General features: G+C 35.5%; 2 protein-coding genes and 1 pseudogene across 9 annotated transcripts in view; 1 reads left to right on the top strand and 2 right to left on the bottom strand.

Annotated features, from left to right (window-relative positions):
• Positions 1-5,570, top strand: part of TSBP1 (testis expressed basic protein 1) — a 73,170-nt gene extending 67,600 nt beyond the window's left edge. For all 5 annotated transcript variants that reach the window (XM_023624679.2, XM_070245378.1, XM_070245377.1 and 2 more), the window contains one exon: positions 3,368-5,570. In XM_023624679.2, the coding sequence (XP_023480447.2) occupies positions 3,368-5,166 (1,799 nt within the window). In that variant the 3' untranslated portion in view covers positions 5,167-5,570. The remainder of the gene's footprint in view (positions 1-3,367) is intronic.
• Positions 1-20,716, bottom strand: part of LOC106782300 (uncharacterized) — a 246,797-nt gene that overhangs the window by 118,385 nt on the left and 107,696 nt on the right. The window lies entirely within an intron of this gene.
• Positions 14,418-15,417, bottom strand: LOC138919635 (transcription factor Spi-C pseudogene; annotated as a pseudogene).

Raw genomic sequence — 20,716 nt, 5'->3', positions numbered from 1 at the left:
CTTAACGTGATAGTTATTTCATGATATCTTTCAGCTTTAACAAAAATTAACCCAATTTAAAATTTTTAATCAGCCTGAATATGTTACAATGATCACCAAGGTTTTGATTAAATCTTTCAAATGTGTTAGAATTTTGTTATATAGGCTACTGCCTGCAATAAACGGACTTTCAGCCAGGGCTTACTAATCTTCATATTATGGACATTATGAGGTCCAAGAGAAAGAAAAGATTTTTTCACTATCTAGAAATCTGGGAGAAGGGAGAGAAGAACTTACAATTTGGTAGAATATGATTTGCAGCCTACTTCTGCAATGCAAAGTTGACATAAAAGTGAATCTCACTTTATGGGATAGCTAGGTTCCTGAAAAGTAAATCTTAACAAAACTACTATTAATTAAGTTCAAGATAGAAAATATATAGCAAAGATATTAAAACAATCAAAAGTATGGAAGACACTATTAGAAGTGACTAGAGGTATTTTTCAGTGTAGTGGGGAAAAGAATAAAATTCTTTTAAAATCTATAAAACTTGGACAGGTGTAGCTAGGATAAACACTGATTGTTTCATTAAATCCTAGAATTCTTAATTTTGATTAACAAAATCTATATAATTTAGGAGGTAAATTTAGGTTAAAAAAATGGGTCATGCCATTGTCATTCCAAATTGTTCTCCAGTGTTCTTTAATTATTTTTGATTGAGTTGTAGTTATTTTCAAATATTGAATTTAGAAAGAAGAAAAAGCAGCCCCAACATCGGGAATTGGTCTGACACTTACAACGAGGCCTCAGTCTTGTTAGAAGCTGGCCTGGTGCTCACTACCGGGCATGTTATTCTCCTGTTGGACAGAAGTTATCTCACAGAACATTAACATCAGACAAGCACACTCTGAGAATGAAAAAGTGAGACAAAACAAGACCAACATGTCGCTTTGTCTAAGCACAGACAAAAACAAGTCACTGCACAACACACAAAATACCAAACTTCTCCCCGTGCTGGCTCATATGAATGACTGCTGCTTCTTTCAAACTACAGCTCTATCCTTTCTGTGGTCAGCCCTGTCTACAGATAAGATTTATCAAGATGCCCAATCATAGAATTTCCCCCACTTCCTGACAACAACCAATCTAGAGTGAGCCTCTCTTTCCACAGATCCTCCTCAAAATCACCCAACCAAAGCGCAGATCCTACATATGTTCTAACACTTTCACACAAAGACTCCCTGTGACCCTGATGGTGTGTGTTCTCCCTCCCAGCAACAAGTAATAAACCCAACTTATTTGCCCACAGAAAAAAGGGGTCATGCACTAGTATACACAGCAGTAAACATGAAACAAATTACCCTCAAGGGATGATAAAACTAAAAATATTCACCTAACAAGACAAATCAGCTTGTTTAGGAGTACAGTCCATAGAATTAATAAGGTTAGAAGCTTCAATGGAAAAACACACTCTTCTCCACACCACATCCCCAGACAAAATAAGCATCCATTGGTAGTACTGTCGGATATCAAAATATTCTGGACTGACTGTCTTTCTCAACACAAAAATACTTGGGATATATTACCATTGGTTTTCATTAGGAAATTTGAAATGGGATTGCCTAGAATAAAATTTCATTACCCATATCTTTGTGAACTAGTGCTAGGGAGGAAAATACACAAAAGGGCTCAGAAAGTATTACTGCAAGGTTCCTAACGTTATTTTTATTTTGGTGTCAAAATTTAAAATACCAAAGAGAAAACATTAAACTACAACATCCCTTTGATTTATAGTTACTTTTCTACCTAATATAGGTGTGTTTCACTTTTTTCAACTGGTAAAATTCAGTTTTTCAAGCATCAAACCCTAAATGTACCAAAAAACTTTCTATGTAAAAAAAAAAGGCAAATAATTAATTTTTAAGTGAGAAATCTTCCTGTAATGTAATTAACCATTGCTCTAAATTATTTGGTTGGAACTAAGAATGCCTTGTCTTGATAGATCTGAGAGAGTTTTGCGTGCACCTTCTCATGGGTGGTACTAATAGCCAGTATCAATTCACTACTTACTATGTTCCACACACTGTACTGAGGGCTTTACTTAGATAACATTATTTCATCCTCATAGTGCTTCTCTGAAGGAACTACTACCATAGCTCCCATTCTACAGATAAGAAAGTGCAGTTTGTCCAAGGTCACTCAGCTCCTTAGGTGTGGAGCCAGGATTTCAACTAGTCTGACTGGAAAGCCCATGCTCCTTAAACATTTATCTAGAATCCTTAAATAACTCTACAAAGTGGGTAGAGCAAACTAAATATGAGGACAGTGAGTCTTTGGGGATTAATTGATTTACCCAAATAAACCCAGCTAGCATGGATACTAAACCCAGTTGTTCTGATTCAGCTTTTAATTCAGTATTCTTTCTACTACATCGAATATTAAATATTACTTTTCCTCAAAGCAAGGCATGCTTCTGCTCCACAGCAAGAATTCATTCAATTCTCCTTGGTAGCATAGAGATTGTTTTTCCTTAATTCAGGGAACCAAATCACTAAACAAAAAAAAAAAAGCAGAAGCTAACAAATTCAAGTTTATTAGATCACACACAAATTGAGACATAGCAGAGCTAATTTACTTATACATGATAAAAGGGACCTAAAATTTTTGCAAAGTGAGTTAGCAAATATTACAAGAAGCAGTCTAAGGCATTGGTTAAAACTGAATTCTAAAGTCTGACTACTCAGGTGCAAATCCCAGCTCCACCACCTACTAATTCCGTGACCATATTCACATTCATTTAAGCTTTCTGTACCTCAGTTTCTTCATCTGTAAAATGGGGATAATAATAGCACCTACCCTATACAATTGTTGTGAGGATTAAATGAGTTAACACATATAAAGTGCTCAGAATGTTGAGTGCCTGATGTATGGTAAGCTCTCAATAATTATCATTTAGCACTATTATTACTTTTGCATAATTATAGACACTTTTATTCAATATGGAAATCATATTTTGAGTTTCCTCTAAGAACAGCTATCACTTCTTTCCACAATTTTTCCTAAAAATAAATTCTCTTTTCAGAATATGTTCTCCTTTAGCTATTAAGCATTACTCATTAGCCACCATACTTAACAAATGCCAGTTCATTTATAGTACATTTTACTTTTTCTTTCATTAATCTTCCAATTTATTGAAAAGAGTCTGAAATGTTATTGATATTTATATAATTTTATATGTAGAGTTCCACCATTTTATATTTTCAGGAAAATCTCAAGTTATCTCCATTTTTTCAGTTTAAGACAAAAAAAAACCAATATCAAGAAAAAAAAGTAGAAAGAAAGAGAAAGTACTTTATATCTTAATTGTGCACTTTTCTTGTGTGCTCAGTTATATTTCCAGGTTACATGGACAGAGAACTTGCAAAAATATCAGATTCCAAAGGCCAGATTCTAAAAAGTAAAGGCACTACAAATTCTCAGAGTAGCCAAGAAGAAAATAAGGAAGCACTAAAGAAGGAAAACTTATTCATAGATTCTGATGAATCCTTAACATCAAGACATGAAATGGAGTCAAAAAGCAAAGCAAAAGGTATTGAACTGGAGAAAGGCAAGACAGGAATGGAGGTCAAGGTAAACAAGAGTGACGTTAGGATACCAAAAGGACAGGAGGCCCAAGTAAAGAATAACAAAGCCAAAATAACACAAGGACAGGAGGCCCAAGAGAAGAAGAGTGAGGCCAGAATACCACAAGGACAAGAGGCCCAAGTAAAGAAGAGTGAGGCCGGGATACCACAAGGACAGGGCTCCCAAGAGAAGAAGAGTGAGGTCAGGATACTAAAAGGACAGGGGTCCCAAGCAAAGAGTGAGGCTGGGATGCTAAAAGGACAGGGGTCCCAAGAGAAGAAGAGTGACGTCAGGATACTAAAAGGACAGGGGTCCCAAGTAAAGAAGAGTGAGGCTGGGATAATGAAAAGACAGGAGGTCCAAGATAAGAGTGAGGCCAAGATACCACAAGGACAGGAGGCCCAAGACAAGAAGAGTGAAGCTGGGATACCACAAGGACAAGAGGCCCACAAAATGAGTGAGGCCAGCATACCACAAGGACATGAGGCCCAAGAAATGATGAGTGACGCCAAGTTACCACAAGGACAAGAGGCCCAAGAAAAGGAGATTGAGGCCAAAATACCACAAGGACAGGAGGCCCAAGAAAAGAAGAGTGAGGCTGGGAAACCACAAGGACAGGAGGCCCAAGAAAAGAAGAGTGAGGCCGGGAAACCACAAGGACAGGAGGCCCAAGAAAAGAAGAGTGAGGCCGGAAAACCACAAGGACAAGAGGCCCAAGAAAAGGAGATTGAGGCCAAAATACCACAAGGACAGGAGGCCCAAGACAAGAAGAGTGAGGCTGGGATACCACAAGGACAAGAGGCCCAAGAAAAGAAGAGTGAGGCCGGGAAACCACAAGGACAAGAGGCCCAAGAAAAGGAGATTGAGGCCAAAATACCACAAGGACAGGAGGCCCAAGTAAAGAATAATAAGGCTGGGATACTACAAGGACAGGAAGCCAAAGAAAAGAAGAGTGAGGCTGAAATACCACAAGGACAGGAGGCCCAAGACAAGAAGAGTGAGGCCAAGACACCACAAGGACAGGGGTCCCAAGAAAATAAAAGTGAAGCCAGGATACTAAAAGGACAGGGGTCCCAATTAAAGAGGAGTGAGGCTGGGATACCACGAGGACAGGGGTCTCAAGGAAAGAAGAGGGAGGCCAGGATGCCAAAAGGACAGGGGTCCCAATTAACGAGGAGTGAGGCCAGGATACCACAAGGACAGGGGTCTCAAGGAAAGAAGACTGAGGCAGGGATACCACAAGGACAAGGGTTCCAAGGAAAGAAGAGTGAGTCTGGGATATCGCAAGTGTCAGAAGCCCAAGACAAGAAGAGTGAGGCCAGGATACCACAAGGACAAGGTTCCCAAGTAAAGAAGAGTGAGTCTGGGATATCGCAAGTGTCAGAAGCCCAAGACAAGAAGAGTGAGGCCAGGATACCACAAGGACAGGAGGCCCAAGTAAAGAATGAGGCTGGGATACCACAAGGACTAGGGTCCCAAGTGAAAAAGGAGAATTCTGAGGAAAAGGAAAGCAGACCAAAGAAAAGGGAGATGCAGAGAAGAATGAAGATACAAAATAAATAGATGCTAAAAACAAGAAAGGTGATGAAGGAAAGCACAAAGTAAAAGGAAAGAATCAGAAGTCAAGGGTTAAAAAGCAAAAGGTTCAGTGACAGGCAAAGGCAAGTAAAGGAAGGAAGTACAACAAAAAGGTCGAAGAGTAAGGGTAAATAAAAGGAAGACCCATAAGTCAACTGATTATTATGATTCCCATCCTCCAGATACAAGTCATATCCCAGCCATTGCCTAAATAGATCACAATTATAGAATCCATTTAACCTATACCTCTGCAGAGTTTCTGCTCTTTACACGTTTTACCATTTTTAGACCTCTCAGCCACAACCTCAGCTTTCAACTGTTTTGTAAGTTGGTACTTATTTAATCAAGAAAGACTGGATTTTTTCTGAAATAAAACATTTTGATTAAAGAAATCCTTTAACAAGTATATCTCTGTGATAGCCTAACCAATCAACCAACCAATAATTCCTCACAGTGGCCTAAAGTTTGCAAAGCACTGTTCTAGCACTAAGGGGCAAACAGAAAAATCTAAGTCTGAGTCTGTGCAATCAAGTAGCTTGTAACATATATAGTGATGTGTAAAAATTAAAATATGTGTCAAAATATAGTTTAGATGGACAATATAATACAAGTTAGCAACCTCTTGGGAGGAGAAGGTAAAGGAGATACCTTCATTGGAAGAGAGTGGGATATATGATGTGTCGTAAAAGATGGTAAGATACTGACATGCTGAGTGAAGTAGAAAGAGTGGAAGAAAAGAAAAGGGATTAAAGACTGCCACACCATACTCTAGACAATGTTATTGCTGCAGCAGGCTCATGAGAAGCATTCCGGGGTATAATTTTCAAAAGGAGGGTTAGAAGAAGATTCTGAAGAGATCTGAAAAACAAACCAGGAAGTTATATTCTACTCATTGGGCAACTGAAAGCTTTCTGAGTTGTTTGAGAAGGAGAGTAAAGTGAACAAGATCACGTCACAGAAAAGAATGTTAACCTTGCGATTGTGCAAAATAGACTGGAGAAACATCATAGGTAGTAAATCTAGTTAAGAAGTACTTGGAATAGTAAGCAATGGAAAGAGAATAAATAGAAGGGATAGATGTGAGATATTTTTTCAAAGAAAAATCACTACGTCATGACTGACTATACATGCATAAAGAACAGGACAAAGACAAAACAACTGACGACACCATAACTTTTGAAACTGAGTAACAGAAAATCAATAACAAACTAGGAGCTAGTTTGTGGGACAGGGAGACAATAATAAATTGTTGAGTTTAAGGGGACAAACAATAACACTTATAATTTGAGAGGTGTCAGTCCAATGGAGGTAACAATTGAAGCCGTAAGAGTAAATGAGCTCCCCAAAGGAGAAAGTACAGAAGTAGCAAAAGCAGAGGTCCAAGAACCGAGTCTGTTCTATGTAATAGGCTAAAGAAGAAAATTAACTAAGTTATGGGAAGATACAAGGAATATCTGTATAATGAATGTTCTGATAATTAAGGAAGATGAGAGTTTCAAAAGTAAAGGATAATTAAAGTATAGCTGAGACTTCAAGAAGAATAAGGACTGAAAGAGACCATTGTAGTTGCTACTTGGAGTTGGCTAATAAACGCGTAAAGAGCACTTTCCAAAGAGAGGTAACTAGGAGAAGGAATTTAAACAGGCAGAATATAGAAACACAAGTAAGTAGCTGCAGGATGTGCCTTCCAATAAAATTAATTTTATCACTTTAAAAGTATAGTTTTTAGGAATTTTATTTTTATATTACTCTGTTCTGTGCTGGTTAGCCCATACTCTGAATATTTCGTTCAGTTCTGTCACGGGATATGGATAAACTAGGGTTTCTTCAGGGGAGAAAGACCGTGATGGTAAGGGGACTCAAATCACTTCAAGTAAGCAGGAATTTTCACAGTTTCACCTGGGGGAAAAGAAACATGCAAGGAGGCAACGAAAATTATTTTCAAATATATGTTGGTACAACATGGATTAGAATATTTTGTATGGCCCCAAGGAAATAAGACCAGTGAACGGAAGGTTCAAGGTAACAGATTTTTATCTCATCATAAAGGGAATTAGGATGCCTAAAAGAATCTAAGCAAGAATTTAAGACTGCAGGATCATTTGGTGCTGCAGAGGAGATTCTTAGGAATCTGCTGAGTGGTTAGAATAGATTATCTTTATGGTTCCTTCCAAATATGAGTCTATAATTCAAAGTATATAATTTTTTGGACTAACTAGATGTCTTCCAAGGAAGCTTTTCAAACCATCTACTTTAATATGCTAGGATTCTTTAGAAAAGTTTGGCCAAAAAAGAGGAAAACCTGGGCCAGCCCCGTGGCCAAGTGGTTAAGTTCACACGCTCTGCTTCGGCAGCCCAGGGTTTCAGCAGCTGGGATCCTGGGTGACGACATGGCAGGGCTCATCAAGCCATGCTGAGGCAGTGTCCCACATAGCAGAACCAGAGGCACTCACAACTAGAATACACAACTGTGTACTGAGGGGCTTTGGGGAGAAGAAGAAGAAAACAAAACAAAAAAGACCAGCAACAGATGTTAGCTCGGGTGCCAATCTTTAAAAAAAGAAGAAAAATTTTAGTCCCTGCCCAAAGTATAAAACGTTTCATAAATGGTTCATGCTACCTAATCACAAGCTGAAGAGAGCAGCTCCACATCTTCCAGTACAACCCATACCACTGTGTGGATCCCTACTGTGTGTTCACAGACCTGCCTCAGATGTAGAAGCCTAAGTTAATTTTAAAATTCACAAAACCATGAGGTTTTCGATGAACCACATAGATTTAGCAAGACTGAATTGCAAAAAAAAAAAACAAGGAGGGGAGGAGCAAGGACAAATATTAAACATGAAATTTTTATCTTGTAAGTTACTTCTATGTCTCTGGAATACACACATTTAGAGGTTTTACCAGCCTTAGTTGACTTATCTCTTGCATATATTATGCTATTATCAGGGGAAAATGTGACCAGAAGACTTTTCATATAATTAAAAATATCTAGGTTTTAATGATCCTTGAGTCATTTTTCTCTAGCTCTTACTGGTCCATGTGGCAGCTAGCTAGTAGGTTTTAGAAGGCTGTGACAAATGCAGCTTCTCAGATTTCCGCTAAGAAGCAAGGACCCTTTCAAGGTAACAGTAAACAGACTTTAGCAATCAAGCTCAGTTGATGCCATATCTGAGTGTATATCCCCTGAACCAAGGATTCAGAAGAGAGGAATCCATAGAAACCTTCCTGTATCTTCTCCATAACTTCTAACTTGCAGTCAAAACATTTTCATTCCCACTAGATCTTTGAAGGCAAGTCATACAATAAGAAACTCCAACTACAAAAACTGTGTGAACCATCCTCTAAAAGGCCACCAAAAAAACAGGTCAATTAAAAACAATTGTTAATCCTTCCTTAAAGATACAGGTACAGAAATCATAAAGGACTCCCAAAAAATGAAGGAGAAAAGAGTGAGCTATCAAAATGGCATCATGTTTAGCAAAATGATGCAAATATTAGGAAAATGAATAAGTATATATACTTTCAAGGTAGTTTAGATATAAAGGTAGGAATTAACAGAAAATCAACAGTGGTAAATTTTGTTTTACAAATAAGCTAACACAAATGTCAAATGCCCTGTTCACAAGACCAAGCAGAAACATGCATCAAAACTTCAAGTCAGGTGCTAATAGAGCAGATCTTAAAAGCTCTCATCACAAGGAAAAAAGAAAATTTGTAACAATGTGAGGTGATGGATGTTAACTAAACTTATTGTGGTAATCATTTCACAACATACACATATGTCATATCATTATGTTGTACACCTCAAACTTACACAATGTTATATGTCAACTATGTCTCAATAAAACCAGGGGGAAAAGTCAAGTATTACACCTTAAATACATACAATTTTCATTTGTCGATTATACCTCAATAAAGATGGAAAAAAAAAAGAATGAGTGGAAGTGTTACCATTAGTAATTTTATGTTTAGAAGAAGAACATAAGGAAAGTACAAAAGTGAGTTTAGAGATAACAAAGATAAATAAAAGTTGCAAAGATATTGGGAACTAATTTATGTAAAATCAGTTAGTGTGGCTCCTATCCCAACTAAAGATCTCCTGGGTTAGAATTGCATTAAAAATGCAGTTTCCCATAGCCCCAAATGTCTCTCACTCCAGGTTATAATTGGCATATCTAGGAAGTGAATCAGGGAGCTGGTGAAAGAAAAGAAGTACAGAATTTAAAAACATGATCCAATCGGATAAAAGGATAAATTTAAAAAATGATCAGAATATTCAGTTTTATATTTGATGAATTCCATTACTCTCCCCCTCTAAGACAGTCAAGGATAGGAAAAACAACCAATGTCCCTGCTCTCTACCTGGGAGGTTTCAATTAGTTTTTGAAGAAATATAAGCCTATTCTTTTAGCACTTAAAGAATAAAGATATTTTAATCCATCATCATCCAGAAGCCTAAGCATCTGCCAAGACTGGGAAGTCAAACCTAAAAGATGCCACATTACAGATTATATACTTCGTAACACAGGTCTCAAAACTATTTTACTTAAATCTTTATTAAATTTCCAAAATTAAAAACTCACAATGTTATCAGTGTTAACTTCCTCTGAATCTCTCCATATCTTAACACATGCTCATATAAACATATATGCAAATAGGGTCAAATTGTATACATTATTCTGCAACTTGATTTCTTCACCAAGCAATATATCATGTACATCACTCCAGGTCTAAAGCATTAGCATAGCATTCAGCAGTGTGGATGAACTGTTGCTTATTCATTTCCTTAAAGATGTGCGTTTGGTTTGTTTCCAGCTTGTTGCCACTGGCCAAATGGTGCTGCAATTGCCAGGTGGTACTGTAATAAACATCTTTGCACATGATGAGACTTTTATTTATCTAGGCTAGATTTCGAAAAGCGGTATTGCTAGGTCAAAGGAAATATGTATTTTTAATGTTAATAGATATTACCTAATAATTTTCCTCCAAATTTGCAATAATTTACAGTCCAATAGGAGTGTGTGTGAGTTCTGTTTTCCCCACACTTTCTCGACGGTGCTGCAAACAGCACTATTTTCAATTTTTGTCTATTTAATAAGAAAAATAGTATCTAACTCTTGCTTTAATTGCATTTTCCCAACTACTGGTGAGACCAAGCATTTTTTCATAGCTTTATTGGTTTTTTGAATTTCCTGTTCTGTAACTTATTCATTTTTCAAACTCGCAGTTTGTCCTTTTCTTATTCAATTTGTAGGTGCTTTTTGTATATTAATGTTTTATCTGCCATTTGTGTTGAAAATAAATGCTTTCCAAATCTACTTCTTCTTTCTATACATCGAATTCATTCAACCTGTCCCCTAAAATTCTATCCTGAATCTGACTACGACTCACCTCCTTCACTAGGTAATCCAAGCCTCCACCATCTCACCTATGCTGCTGTGATGGCCTCCAAACTGAGCTTCTTGATCTCACTCCCACTCCCAACCTATTTTCCCCACTGCAGTCAGAATCATACTTTTAAAATCTAAATTAGATTATGTTACTTCTCTGCTCAAGACCCTCCAAAGGCTTTCCAATCCCCTCAATGCAAAACTCCAAAGTTCTTGTGGACTTTGAGGCCTTACAGCATCCAGCTTCTGGCTTCCCCTCAGTCTCATCTCACATCCCATTGTTGCAGCCACACAGGTGACGTCATTGTTCTTCACACCTGCCAACCATGTTCCCAGTTCAGAAACTGCCTGGAACACTCTCCCTCTCCCTCAAATATTTGCACAACTCATGTCCTCAATTCTTTAAGATGTCGGCTAAAATATGATTACCCTAACTAAAACAATACTCCCCAGTTTCTATTCCTTTGTTCTGACTTCTTCTTCCTAGCATTTATCAATACCTCATATTATATATTTATTTGATTGTGTATCAATAGATAAACACTAGAATGTAAACTCTACGAAGACAGGAACTTAGTTTTGTTCACTGCTGAATCTCCAGTGCTTAGAAAAGTGTTCACACATAGTAGATGCTCAACAAAAGTTTATTAAATTAAATGAAATAAAGATATTATTTTACTACACAAAAAATTATTGCATTTAGTCAAATGTGTCTACCTTATCCTTGATAGCTTCCAGGCTTTCAAAAGGGGCTCCCCTACTACTGTGGTACATGTATTCAGTATTTTTCTAAAATTTTTGTTTCTCTTTCACAGTTATTTAATCCATTTGTTTATAGTGTGAAATATGATCTAGTTTTCTTTTCTTCCAGATAGAGATCAAATTTGTCTGCAGCATTTGTAAAATAAGTCATCCTTTTTCCACTAAATCACGCATTCCCAATGGTAGCAATGTTGCAAAAATTGGTTCTTGAAATATTTAATGAAATTCTTCATTCCTAATAATGCTTTCTGATTTAAATTCCACTTTAATTGATGGTTTTCTTTAGGTTAATATTTTCCTCTGCTTCGTCCATTTCTATTCTCTTACTTTTCAGATTCTGGTGAGTCTTGTGAATAGAAAATAACTGGATTCTTTTCCCCAATCTGAGAGTAAATGCCTTTTAAAGTTTAAATCATCTATATTTTTCATGATTACTGATGTATTTGATTTTGTTTATGACAACTTACTTAGTGTTTCCATATAGCATAACTCTTACACCACTATTCCACTGTCCTTGCTATGCTTGTATGGTATTTTCATTCTGCCATGTTTTTAAGCACCCAAAATTAGTCATGATAATTTAATCATATTTAAATGTATTTAATTATTTTTATTTAGATTTATTCATATGTTTACTATATGAGTAAACTATTTCTCTTTGTATCTTAATTCTTGCTGTGTGGTTTGATTTCCTTCTTTTTGACATGCATCCTTTATTTTTTCAACTAGGATCTGTGAATAATAAACTTCTTGGACTTTTTCTAGAAAACTTTTTAACTTCACCTTCACTATCAAATAATAGCGGTTTTGGGAGGGATTTTTTTCTCCTTAAAGATTGGCACCTGAGCTAAAAACTGTTGCCAATCTTATTTTTTTAATTTTTTTTCTGCTTTTTTCTCCCCAAATCCCCCCAGTACATAGTTGTATATTTTAGTTGTGTGTCCTTCTAGTTGTGGCATGTGGGACATCGCCTCAGCATGGCCTGATGAGCAGTGCCATGTCCACACCCAGGATCCGAACCAGCAAAACCCTGGGCCACCAAAGCAGAGCAGGCAAATTTAACCACTTGGCCACAGGGCCAGCCCCTCAAATAATAGTTTTGCTGAATAAGAAAGTCTAGGTTGGTGATTTATTTTCTCTACACTAACTGAAGACACTATCCATAGCCTATTGGCCTTTGCTTTTGCTCTTTAGAAGTCTGCCAGATCCCTAGTTAGTTTGGAAGTTGTTTTGTCTTTTTCTGACTGCTAGAATTTAGAATTTTCTGTTTGTCTTGGTGTTACACAGTTTCACTGCTATGTATCTGCTACATTTTCATTATTCCTGCTTTGGGATTGTGCTTCTTAAACATTCAGAATCACGTCTCTCGTCAATCAAAGATTGAAAAATCTTTAGACATTATCTTTTTGAACTTTGCTTTTCCTCTATGCTTTCTATATTCTCCATCTGGAACTCATATTAAATGGATTTTGGACTTTCTCATTATAGTCTCTATTTCTGCTAATCTTGCTTTCATATTTTTAAATGGCTCTGCGATGCATTATAGGTAATTTCCACCAGTCTGCCTTCCAGTTCACTAATTTTTTCTTCAGTGTCTAATGTTCTGATTAGCCTATTAAGTTTTTAGTCAATTACTAATATTTGTAACTTCTAGAAGTTCTATGTGATCATACTAATGTTTTTTCATAGTGTCTTGTTGGTTTTTATTCTTTTCTCTTGTTAATCACTTTAGGGTCTCTTTATGATTGCACTGTAGTAGAGATTAGTAAACTTTTTCTGTAAAGGGATAAATAATAAATATTTTCAGCTTTGCAGGCCATACAGTCTATGTTGAAACTATTCAACTCTACTGTTGTAGTGCACATATAACCACAGGCAATACATAAACCACTGGGCATTGCTGGATTTTGCCTGTGGTGGGCTGTATTTGACCCGTGGGCTAGAGTTTGCCAACTGTTGCTCTGTAATCTCAAATTCCTAAAGTACCAATTATCTCTTATAATCCTAGTTTGCTGTCAGCAATTTTGGCAAATGCTATTTCTACATCTATTGAGAGTACCACACAATTTTTCTCCTTTATTCTGTTAATATTGAGAATTACATTGATTGATTCTTAAATGTCACACCAACTTTGCATTGCTGGGTCATGGTGTATTCAATTCTTTGTATACTGCTGGATTCAAAAATGCTAATATTTTATTAATGATTTTTGCATTTATGTCCAAGAGGGATATTGGTCTATAGTTTCCTTCTCTTGTAATTAGTCTTTCTTTGGTAATACTGATTTGGTAAAATAAATAAGGAAGTGTTCACTCTTCCTCTATTTTCTGATGCAGTTTCTATAGAATTGGTATTATTTCTTCTTCAAATGTTTGTGAATCCATGTGGACTTGGAGTTTTCTTTGTGGGAAGGTTTTCAATTGGGAATGCAATTTGAATCAGGACTATAGAGCTATTCAATTGTATATATTTTTTATTTAGTTTTAATAATTTGTATCTTTCAAGAAATATGTCCATTTCACTTTATTTGTCAGGTTTATTGGCCTAAAGTTGTTCATGATATCCCCCTGTCTGTAGGATCTGTAGTGATTACCTCTTTTTCATTCCTGATATTGGTAACTTGCGTCATCTTCTCTTTTCTTAATAATCTAACTCTAGAGGTTTATCAATTTAATTCATTTTTTTTGGAAGTGTAAGCTTTGGACTTTTATTGTCATTAAGGTAGGTGGCATTTTCCTTAGACCATCGTCTCTTTAGCACCACAGGCTTACAGACCATGAGATCTAAAGTGCAGAGAAAATATAGGTTCAAGTCATTGAAGTTCTTACAGTTGTGAATGTATTTTAGCATGAACACTATCATATGCCATCATTTTTTGTTATGTTGCTAATGCCATCAGATATATGTTAGAGGGATTTTTTTTCTCTGAGCGTTATAGGAAAATAATACTTAAATGAATATATAAACCAAATTATCTCTACTGGCATTGTTAATCTAGAAGAAAGTATTGCATAGACAACAGTAAGAGCGAAGACACTTAGTCTATACTTTCAAATGGAACTTGATCATTTTTCACTGGCAGAATTTCTCACCAAGTTAGTGTAAATTATGCTATTTGATAAAAGATAGCAACAATGAAGTTAACTGGTTTTTTTCTCTTCAGTATTTGCTTTAAGAAAAAAAATCCTGAAGTTTGTAGGGATTGCCAATGCCAGAAAATCATGAAATGTAGCAATCAGGGTGACTTAGCTCAGGGTAATTTGCACATGTATAATTATAATTTGCATTCCAGTTATTTAAACTGAGCTATCCTTGATCAGGTTGAACATACTGTGAGTAGACAATCTCTTTTCCCAAGAAATAAGATGGAGAGTGTCTTTGGAGAATGACCTCACTGAATTGGTAAGTTAGCTTTCTCCGGATTTTGGTGATTTCCCCAGTTTTTCCATAATTCCTCAGTGCTCTGGCCATTTTCTGATAAGCCACGGTCTTCTGGTTGCCTTTTCTTTTTCCCCAAAGTTGGGCAAGTTTTTCTTTGTTCTTTGATATAAACTGCAAGATGTCTCTGTTTTTATCTACCCACTAAATACAAGATGCCATCTCAGGATTACACAGGGACTCATGAAGGTATTCAAACAGTCGGAGCTTCTTCGTGCCTTTTCCTCCCTTTTGCTGGAGAACGGCAGGTTGTACTCTCTGGTTTTCAGGGATGTTCTGCAGAGATTGATGAATATTTCCTTCAAAATAGGGGTGTGAAGCACTGTTTATTACTGTCCTCCTGTTATAGATAGGTTCCTCTACAGGCAGCACACCACAGCAGTTGGAATTTCCTCTGACATGAGAACAGCAGTTGACGAAGGCCAGGTAATTTTTGTAATCTGGGGAGTACTGAAGATCTCCAGTTGGATGTTAACTCAGTACCTCAGAAGCATCTTCAAATGGTTGTCTCAGCTTGTCTTGTTCAACACAAGCCATGCTTCATCCATAAATTGACAATTCTGTCCATAGAGTCCAATCTAGCATCCACAGGTACCAGGTAGAAATCATCTTTCGCTCTGAAACACATGTCTGCATCACCCTTCATTCATATTTTTGAATAGATTTTTATTATACTGGCTTTCTATTTCATTAATTTCTGCTCTTTTGTTAGTCTTTCCTTCTGCTTAACTTTGGGTTTATTTTCTAGTTTTATAAGTTAGAAACTTAAATCATTGGTTTTGACTTTATTCTTTGCTAATATAAGCATTTAAGATTACAAATGTCCCTCTTGATGCTGCTTTAGCCACATGCCACAAATTTTGATATGTTGTGTTTTCATTTCCATTTAGTTTAAAATATTGTTTAATTTTTCTGTAATTTCTTCTTTACTTTATGGGTTCCCAATATTTTTGGAGTTTTCCCTATAAATATTTCTGTTATTAATTTCTAATTTAATTCTGTTGTTACATAACATACATATAATTTCAATCTTTTTTTTAATTTATTGAGACTTGTTTGATGGCCAAGGGTATAGCTGATCTTAGTGAATATTCCAAATGTACCTGAAAAGATTATGTATTCTTCTGTTGTTGGGTGGATTTTCTATAAACGTCAATTAGGTCTCAGTTGATTGATAATGTTGTTCTTATCTTCTATGTACCTACTTATTCTATCAATTAGTGATAGAGTAGTGTTGAAATCCCCTACCCAAAATTTTAATTTGTTTCTCCTTTCAGTTTTGTTAGTTTGTGATATATGTTTTGAAATTTTCTTACTGGATATTTAAACATTTGGAATTGTTATGTCTTCTTGATATATTACCACTTTACCACTACAAAGTGTCCCTGTTTCTCACTGGTAATATTCCTTGTTGTGATGTCTACTTTGTCTGATATTAATATGGCCATTCCAGCTTTCTTGTGATTAGTTTCTGTATCATGTATCTTTTCCCATCCTTTTAATCTCTGTATCTTTATAATTAAACTAGATTTTTTTTCTAGGGAGCATATAGTTGGTCTTGCCTTTTTTAACCTAGTCTTACAATCTCTGTCTTTCAACTGGAGTGTTAATGCCATCTGCATATAATGTGATTATTGGTATGGTTGGGTTTATGTGTACCATTTTACTATTTGATTTCTATTTACCCCATTTGCTCTTTGGGCCTTTTCTCCTCTTTTCCTGCTTCCTTTCAGATTAATTGGGTACTTTTTATGTTTCCACTATGTCTCAACTATTGGCTTACTAGTTATCTTTCTTTTTCTTGGTGTTTGCCATATGGTTTAATATATATGTGTGTGCATGTGTGTGTGTGTGTGTGTAACTTACTATGGTCTACTTTTAAATAATAATATACAACTTCTTACATAATGTAAGAATCTTAAAATATATTTCAACTCCTACTCCTGTCCTTTGTGATATTTTTATTATATATTTACTTCTGCATATATTTTAAACCCTACAATACATTATTACTGTTTTATGTTAAATAGTCAATTGTCTTTTTAAAAAAAATTTTAATGAGAAAACAAGAGACTTTTAAATATACCCAGATATTCACCATTTCTGGAGCTCCTCTTTCTCCTGTGTGGATCCAATTTACCCATAGTGTAATTTTTTTCCGGGTTTAGAACTTCCTTTAATATTTCCTATATGAGAGTCTGCTGGAGATAAATTCTCACAGCTTTTATCTGTCAGGAAAAAATCTATTTCACTTCAGTTTTGAAAGATATTATTTCTGAGTATAAAAATCTAGGTTGAGTTTTTTTTCTCAGCACTTTAAAGATGCTATTCCATTGTCTTCTGGTTTAAAAAGTTTCTCACAAGATGTCTATGACAATACTTACCTTTGTACTTCTGTATGTAATATGACTTTTTCCTCTGATTGTTTTAAAGATTTTCTGATTATTGCTGGCTTTCAACAATTTGATTATGATGTGCTTTGGTGTGACTTTTTTCATGTTCCTCCTGCTTGGGATTTATTGAGCTTCTTGGATCTGTGGGTTTATAGTTTTCCTCAAATTTGAAAATCTCTTGGCCATTATTTCTTTAAATATTTTTTCTGTCTCCACTTCCACTCCCTGCCATTTCTGGAATTCTAGAATTACAATTCTAGAATTACACATAAGTTAGACTGCTCAATACTGTCTCATGGGTCACTAAGAACTCTGTTCATCTTTGTTTCATTCTTTTTTTCTCTCTATGCTTTATTTTACATAGTTTTTATTGCAATGTCTTCAAATGCACTGATCTTTTCTTCTGCTGTAACTAACTGCTGTTAATCTTATCTAGTTTTTTATCTAGTTTTTTTTTTTTTTTGAGGAAGATTAGCCCTGAACTAACATCTGCTGCTATTCCTCCTCTTTTTGCTGAGGAAGACTGGCCCTGAGCTAACATCTCTGCCCATCTTCCTCTACTTTATATGTGGGATGCCTACCACAGCATGGCTTGACAAGCAGTGCCTAGGTCTGCACCTGGGATCCGAATCAGCAAATCCTGGGCTGCTGAAGCAGAACGTGTGGACTTAACCACTGCACCACTAGGCCAGCCCCTATCTAGTTTTTCTAATTTCATATATATTTTCATCACTATAAGTTACATTGGTTCTTCTTTATATTTTCAATTTCTCACCTCACATAATTCCCATTTTTCTTTAAATATTTGAACATAACTATAATATATGTTTTAAAATTTATTTCTAATTTAATCATCTCTGTCTTTTCTGAGTCTGTTTCTACTGACTGATTTTTCTCCTGGTTATGTGCCATATTTTCCTGCATCTTGTATGTCTAGTCAATTTTTATTGGATGCTGAACAATGTATTTCTTACATTACTCTCTGGATTTTGTTTGTTGCTTTAAAGAATGTATGGCTTTGTTTTGGCAAACATATGGCACAGTTCAGTTTTATCCTGATAGTTTAACCCATTACTAATGATATCCTTCTGCATCTCTACAGAATGCCATGAGTGATCGAGAACTCTTCACTCTGACTGATGGAATTCAAATGCTTGTCATTCCAGTGTGAGCTCTGGGAACCATTCAGCTCTCAGCTCATCAGTCATTTTTTGCCTTATGGAGTTTCATCCTATAGATGCATGTCTTAGTATTTAACTAAGATTCAAGGCAACTCCTATGCGTATTCCTAGAGCTCCATTTCTGCCTAGCTCCCTCCCCTCTGGAACTCTATCTTGCAACTTCCAGCTCAGGCAGTCTGCCTGAATTCTGATTTCAGACTCCCCAACCCCGCAAGACTTCCATGCTCTGCTTGACATTCCTTTCCTTGCTTTATAGTCCAGAATGTGCCTTCAGGAATAAAGTTTGGCAATCCTAGGGCTTACTTAGGTTTCACTACTCTCAGGAATCACAGCTCTATGTTGTCTATTGACAAATGTCTGAAAACAGTTGATTTATTATTTTGTCTAGTTTTACTAGCTGTTTGCTGTGGGAAGGAAACTCCAATCTCTGTTACTTCATCATGGCTGGAAGCAGAAATCTTTCATTATAATTTTAACATGCATTTTTGTGTTTGCTATATTTTCATATGTTTGTTATTTGTTTAGACTGCCTCTTTTTAAAAGTGCCAGTTCAAGTATCTAGGTCATTGTTAATGGGCTGTCTACCTTTTTCTTATTGATTGTGGGTATTCTTAACATAGCTGATTAGGAATCTTATGTTATTTATATGTGATGTATGTACTTTCTCCAACTCTCTGGCTTGTCTTTTCACTCAATGATTTCTTTTGATGAGTACAAGTTCTTATAATAAGGTGATTCCAATCATTCCTTTCTCTTATTATTCATGCTTTTTGTGTCCTATTTAGGAAATATTTTCCTACTCTCGGTCCATGAAGATGTTCTCTTATGCTATCTCTTCTAGAAGCTTTATTGTCTTACCTTCAATACATTTTGGTCTATAATCCAACTGAAATTGATTTTTTTCTCCCAGATATCCAGTTAACCCAACATCATTTGAAAAGACTGTTCTAGCCCATAGTTCTGTATTGCTGCATTAGTTATAAATCAATTGTGGGACTATTTCTGGCCTTCTTTTCTGTTCCATTGATCAATTTTTTATCTTTGCAACAACATCACACTATCTTAATTACTGTAATATAATGTCTTGATAACCAATAGAGTAGGCTATTTTAAATTTTTGTGTCTTGAATATTGTCTTGGATATTGTTGGCTTTTACATTTCCATATCAATTTGAGAATCAACTTTTTAAGTCACACACACACAAAGGAAAGAAAAGAGAAAAAAAAAACCCACAAGAATTTTGTTTGGAATTGCATTGAATCTGCAGTTAATTTGCAGATAATTTACATATTTATAATAGTGAGCCTTCCAATCCATTAATAAGATTTTTCTTTCCATATATCAGTATTCTTTAACTTCTCTGAGTAAGATTTTATAGTTTTCTGTGCTGAGGTCTTGCACATCTTTCATTATCTTTATCCTAGAAATTTAATAAATTTTGACATTATTGTAAATGACACCTTTTTTAAATTCTACTTAATTTTTTGTTTTTAATATATAAAATAAAATTGAATTTTTATGTTGACTTTATATCCAGCAACTTTGGTAAATTCATCTATTTTTCTAGTAATTTGTCTATAAATTATTTTGGACATTCCAAATTCACAACCAAGTCATCTGCAAATACTGAGAGTTGTATTCTTTTGCAATTGCAATTGCAATGTTTAGTATTTTATTTCTTTTTATTGTCTACTTGAATTGCCTAGGGACTCCAGTATAACGTTGAATAAAAGTTTAAATGGCAAGCATCATTTTTCTGTTACTAATCTTAGACGGAAAGCTGTCAATATTTCAGTCGTAAGTATATTTTCTACAGGTGTTTTGGCCTTAAATATTTCTCTTCTATTTCTAGTTTACTAAGAGTTTTTATCATGAATAAATTTGATGTTTATCAAATGCTTTTTTCTGCATCTATTGAGATAATCATATGATTTTTTTCTTTTATCCTATTAATATGATGTATCACATTTATTGATTTGCATGTGATGAACCATGCTTGCATCCCAGGGAATAAATCCCACTTGATCATGGTGAATGATCCTTTTAATTGCTGCTGAACTGGGCTTGCTAGTATTTTGCTGAGAATTTTTAAGTCTATATTCATCAGAGATATTGGCCTGTAGTTTCCTTTCCTTGTAGTATCCTTTTCTGGCTTTGGTATCAGGGTAATGCCGGTCTTGTAAAATGCATTTTAAGCACATTAATTAACAAAATCTATCTTCTACCATCCATATATGGTTGAGATGTTCTGATGTGGGCTGCCTAATAAATAGGGTAAAGGTAAGAATATGATGAAAATGTGAATAGAGAAAGATTTGCATGTTCTAATGCCTTATAACTATAATGAAAAGTTTCAATCAAAAGTAC

The sequence above is a fragment of the Equus caballus genome, chromosome 20 (genome assembly GCF_041296265.1).
Source record: "Equus caballus isolate H_3958 breed thoroughbred chromosome 20, TB-T2T, whole genome shotgun sequence".
NCBI classification, from domain to species: domain Eukaryota; kingdom Metazoa; phylum Chordata; class Mammalia; order Perissodactyla; family Equidae; genus Equus; species Equus caballus.
This window is presented reverse-complemented; position numbering and strand designations above follow the sequence as displayed.